Source organism: Austrofundulus limnaeus, unplaced genomic scaffold, assembly GCF_001266775.1.
Source record: "Austrofundulus limnaeus strain Quisiro unplaced genomic scaffold, Austrofundulus_limnaeus-1.0 Scaffold24, whole genome shotgun sequence".
Lineage (NCBI taxonomy): Eukaryota > Metazoa > Chordata > Actinopteri > Cyprinodontiformes > Rivulidae > Austrofundulus > Austrofundulus limnaeus.
In genome coordinates, this window is record NW_013952426.1 from 573,922 (window position 1) to 579,920 (window position 5,999).

The window sequence follows — 5,999 nt, forward strand, 5'->3', positions numbered from 1 at the left end:
CAAACTCATTATGACAAGAGTTGTTTATGCATTCTGAAAAAAAGTGTTGAATTAATTAACCATGTTATATTAACTGGTTTCACTAAACCGAGTTGAGTAAATGTAAACTAGAGATGGTTTGATGGCTCTTTGAAGGGATCCAAGTCTACCATCAGTTACCTCTCTAAGTGTAAATCTGGGATGAGTTCCATCTACTAAAACACAAAAGTTTAGCTTGATACACTAAATTTACTTTCTGAGAGTTTTATTAAAATCCATCACAATGGTTTGTAAGATTTTTAGGGAAACAAACACGGTTGAACTTCTACTCTTATTCTCTTAGAGTTTTTGCATTTACTTCCATTCATCTCATAGCCTAACCTTGACCTGTTACTCTAAACCTAACCACCTCAGTCCGTCCATCCATCCGTCTGTCTTCTTCTGCTTATCCGGTGTTGGGTCGCGGGGGCAGCAGCCTAAGCAGAGAGACCCAGACTTCCCTCGCCCCAGCCACTTGGTCCAGCTCATCTGGGGGAATCCCAAGGTGTTCCCAGGCCAGCTGAGAAACATAGTCCCTCCAGCTTGTCCTGGGTCTTCATCTAGGCCTCCACCCAGTGGGACGTGTCCGGAACACCTCACCAGGGAGGCGTCCAGGAGGCATCCTAACCAGATGCCCGAGCCACCTCAACTAGCTCCTCTCGACATGGAGGAGCAGCGGCTCTACTCTGAGTCCCTCCCAGATGACTGAGCTTCTCACCCTAAGGGAGAGCCCAGACCACCTCAGCACATACCTAAATTAGTTCTAAACCTAACCCCTRACCCACCAACTATATTTCCCCTGATGGGGACCAGGCTTTTGTCCCCATAAGTACACCCAAGGCTGTGTGTACCGGGAAAATGGTCAGAAATTGTTCCCACCAGAAAACAAAAATATGTACACACACATAGGCAAAAAGATTACTGGCCTTTGACTTTAAAACCTTTTTGAAGTGAGGAAACACRTAAAGTGAAGGAAAACTGTTATTAGAATTTGAAGCTAAAGTATTTAAGGTACAAGGGATTGTGTGAGATTGAGAAAAAAAAMCTGAAACTGCTCTTTCAGAAATTTGCTCTGCATTTTTTGTACAAATCACAAACATGTATATGACTGACGATTATCTGCAGGTTTTGCCTCTCAGCTTTCTTACCCATCACAAAGAGTGTGTCCCTCACTCTGCACCCATCAGTAGATTTCACATAGACACTAAAGATYTTTCCTCTTCCTGCTATTGGGAAACAGGATGCATGACTAAAGATCCTCCACTTCATTGGTGAATGTAAAGGTTGTACATTTCTCTCACCACCCACTTGGTGCTACATTGACACAAAGCCCAGAAGCACTGATGGACGCAGGTCAAGTACACCCACTCGGTGTCCCATTCTGTTAGACGACGAGTTCATGAAGCTGAACACAATGAGGCAAGTGGCCTGCATAACTAGAATCCACACATTTATCCAAAAACGTAACTCGTTTGCTGGAAAAGTTCTTGTCTTCTGTTTGTGTGTTGTCATCATGTAATGGTACTAAAGAAACCTGTTTTACAGGTTTTACAGTATGTTTCATTGTACTGTAACATACAAGTTCATTTTTGATCATAGTCAACCTGAGTTCTATAAGAAACAGGACATATTTCAAAATATATGTTGATTTAAAATAACACCAGCAAACRTTGTATCAATACATTTATTGGAATCAGTTGTTATAAATTTACTTCATATTCACAGAACATTATGGTTCTTTTATGATCTGTTGCTTACCCAGGTCCACAAATCAATGGGTGAGATTTTTGGTTGAAACATTTTATGTACTCCACAGACAATAATTGCTGATTAATTATTGAGGTTTTTTGAAATTATGCTTTATTTTGTCCTGAATCAAATATTTCCCTTTATCAAAAGTGGAAATGCTAAATATCTTGCTGAATTCTTGAGATCTTAGTTTTAAAAACAGGAAAATCAAATTCATAAATGCAGTATTTTATGTGCTAAAATGTTTATTCTGTTGAGACTGAAGACAGATACGGCCAAATATAGATTTAATACATATATGAATACAACAAACAAGGTTTCAAATTATTGACTAGACACATGAAATCAGGCACAGTAAACATTAGCATAATGTATAATTAGTGAGCAAAATAATAATAACAACTTAGTGGATTTTTAAACTAGTATTTTACACTCTGAAAATGAACTAAAAATTAAAAATGTGTAAATGACTTTCAAAATAAATCAATTTCTAATTAATGTAAATATTTTTACTCCTTGATTAAACAAACTGTCTGAAACAAAAACATTAATAGTTACAGATGAGACCAGTAATTACATTTGCATCCTTGAATTTTGATTTTATTTCTGATATCATTATAAATGCTTGGGTCAGCATATTATTGATGCCTGCTTTTACCTTTTYTTTTGCTTATAATGAATCTATTACAGCAACAAAAAAAACATTTACCTAAAGTCAATCAGTGTATCTACAAGTCTAGCATTTCTTGSAGGGATGCATGTCACCCACTTGCCAGWAAACATTGAATATTTAGACTAAGATCATGTTATATTGAGAAATCTTGTCTAACGTGTAAGTTCTTAGACTATTTGTTGTGAATGACCCTACGACCACACCAAATCTCAGCACAACATCTCTGAAGCATAGCATTGTTTGTGTGTGCTATGGCAACCATTGCCAATTAGGTTGGCTCCAAAAGAGAATTAGTTGAATCAGCCAATAATGACTGTACCGGAGTTTTATTAAAATATGTCCAGTGGTTATTTAGACTTTTTTCTAACAGTTAAACAGTTATTACTGTTATTACTTTGCACTCAGCAGCACTATTTAATAATTTAAATGTTAGTGTGGCAAACTGCTCCAAATTTTCCAGTCAAATCCATAGMATTGCCAAAATTATTCATAATGTGTGCAGTATTTTTACTAAAAACATGCTGTGTGATACACTTGGAAGGTAGCATGCATCTAAATTTCCATGTGTCTTTCAGAAATGTGTCCATGGTTAGAATAAAAAGGAAACAGATCTTAGCAGCCACTCACWTATATGCTTTAGTTGACAGCTTTGTAAAAAAAAAATAAATCCCATATATTAGTTACTCACTTTCCTCACAAATAACAAATTSAGTATATTTTATTATTTTAATTCATTCAGACTAAGAGACTAATGTTTTTATTCTAACTGTGGAAAGGTGTTGCCTTTAATTCTGGCAGAAAAGACAACAAATTATTTAACAAAATGTTTTATGGTAGTTTGCTGTGATTTTTTTGTGTTGGAACTAGAAAGATCACTGAGTTTTCTGTGTTCACTTAGATTCATTTTTGCTGATGTGTTGTAAAAAAGGATGCACTTTTTTTTTAATAAAACTCACTTTTCCCTCAAGGTAACAGCTATTGGCTTCAAATCTGGGTTGCCTCTGGGCTTGTCATTTGTCATGTACAATTATTCAAGTCTTTGTGGGCGAGAGCAATCCTGTATTTTGAGTTCAAWTTTTTTTAAAGTGCTCTTGGAAACAAAAATGACCTGAAAGCCAACCTCAGCTCCGCATTTTCTGGCAAGTAGGCACTTTGATCAAGCATGTATGACGTGCATGCAAAATTGTTTGCACTTAGCCAGTTACTCATTCCAGTCAAATTTATGATTTAGGTTGAATTATAAAGGCTCGGACCATCCTCACACCCACACACCTGCTGTCACTACATGAATCTGTGAAAAATGCATCGCTTGAATGTGCTTTTCTTCTTATCGATGTGGGAAACTAARATTTTGGCTAAGCAACAATTTTGAATATTCAAATAAGTCAAATGCTGAATTTGCAGGTAAAAATAAAAAAAAGTAGCTTGTGTGCTTAAAAGCCTGTTATATCACTTACAATGTGATAATGTGAGCCTATTTCAACTGAAAAGGAAAAAAAATAACACTGGAAATAATTGCCATCCCCACAATTGTATATTCACCCACAGAAAAACACACTGTAGCTTCCCGTTCCACAYGGAGGACAGTCGGGAACAATATGTACCTCGATTGGTATACTCTTCCCTTTGAGATTTAAGAGAAAGCATATATTTGCCATGGCTTAGTGCCTTTGAGGGCTACAGTGCATCGACTCTGCCATTAATCAAGCCTGCCTCTTAAAAACAAAACAAAAAAAGTYGTGTTTCCTTGCACACTCTTTAATCTCTTGAACTTTGGAACCATRCACCTTGACAATAATCTTTAAAAGCGATTGTTTGTTGGCACTTTTTGTTTTATATGCGCAGCATCGATAAAACCTATAGGAACAGTTTTATTGAAGTGTTAATGTTGGAGCRTCTACCCTATGACTGGCTGGTTGTGAATTTGGGGGGTTGTGAATCTAAGGGATGCGTTTAGGAAATGAAAAAAAAAAGACATTTGCATTTACAATCCCCTGCATGTGTTTGTGTACAAGTCATTTTCTCAGAAAAAAGCAATGAGGGAAACATGAACACACGGTACCTTAATGGCAGAGGTGGCGATCTGGAGGTGGTGGAGTCGCCTGAGGGTGCTTTCTCGGTCTGTGAAATAGGAAGCTGCCAGCTGATGGAGCAGCTCCAGAGAGACCACCGAGGTGTTGCTGTTGCCCTCTGACTTCTTGTTTAGCTTCTGCTTGTCCAGGAAAATGGTCAGTGACTCTTCGCCTGTGGAGTGAAATTCAATCAGTAAATCTTTGATCTTAAGAAAAACAGATTTTTTCAAAGGTCTTATTAACTGAAGGCTGCTTGAATAAAGCTGATTAGAATTGTTAGTGACTCCCCACTTCCTCCATTCAGACAGTACAATGTTGTCTTTGGAGTAACTGCAGTGATGTTCTGTTTATAACATTTCTTTGGCATGTTTTAGCTGTTCTACTGTGGTWTTGTGGTTTGCCTGCTGTGATGCAAATAATTTATCATTTTGCATGGCTCTTTTCCCTTCTGTAAGTTGATGATGGACTTATTATGACTAAAAAATAGGTTGGACTTCTATTTATTCTGTGAAAAACCGAGTTGACATGCATGTGGCTTTATTTCCTCATCCTAACTGGTTAGGGGAATCAGGTGCAGAAACAGTGATTTATTCAAAAACCTAAAGTGAGAATAACCAGATGTTTCTAAATCAATGTGCATCAACCAACTAAAACCAAACAAATAAACTTTTTTTAAGGCTGAGTGTTAGGCTCTGGATATCACCAGGAAACAATTCAAACTTGTGCCTTCTTAAAGGAGACAAATCATCCGTTTAAATCCTTCTTTTAAAGGGATCTATGATTAATTGTAACATTAGACTTTATTTGATTAACATATATTTTAAATGTAAAACAAAGACTGTAAAATAAACTAAAAGTTTAAAGTTTAAAAATATATTACACGGACGGGCAATTTTATTTACACGCAAAGCATTCTGAGTAAATGATGATGTGGATAGGTCCTCGGTGCGAGGCTGCTAGTGAGCTATATCCACCCTGAAGGTTAATCTTGGACAATATCTGACAATTATCTCTTTTAAATGAAACCAGAGAGCGTTGACAGAGAGGAGAAGGTAGAAATGACTCGGCCTGTAACTGAAAATATGGATGGAGGACAACAGAGCTGCTTCATGGAAGAAGAACCTCAGCTTAGCCTGACTGCTTTAGCCCCAAAGCTATCACAATATGTATGTATTAGCTCAGCGCTATACTGTACATTCTCCTCTCATCACTGAGGTCCTCCATCCACATGACAGAGAGGGGAACGCAAAAATGACTCGGCCTGTAACTGAAAATATGGATGGAGGACAACAGAGCTGCTTCATGGAAGAAGAACCTCAGCTTAGCCTGACTGCTTTAGCCCCAAAGCTATCACAATATGTATGTATTAGCTCAGCGCTATACTGTACATTCTCCTCTCATCACTGAGGTCCTCCACATGACAGAGGGGAACGCAAAAATGACTCAGCCTGTAACTGAAAATATGGATGGAGGACAACAGAGCTGCT

At 37.5% G+C, this 5,999-nt stretch overlaps 1 protein-coding gene across 1 annotated transcript in view; it reads right to left on the reverse strand.

The window, feature by feature from the left end:
- The window catches only part of brinp2 (bone morphogenetic protein/retinoic acid inducible neural-specific 2), a gene marked incomplete at its 5' end in the record, with an annotated part of 239,201 nt that overhangs the window by 77,009 nt on the left and 156,193 nt on the right, over positions 1 to 5,999 (reverse strand). The window contains 1 exon segment of the mRNA XM_014004447.1: positions 4,503 to 4,684. Coding sequence (XP_013859901.1) covers positions 4,503 to 4,684 — 182 coding nt within the window.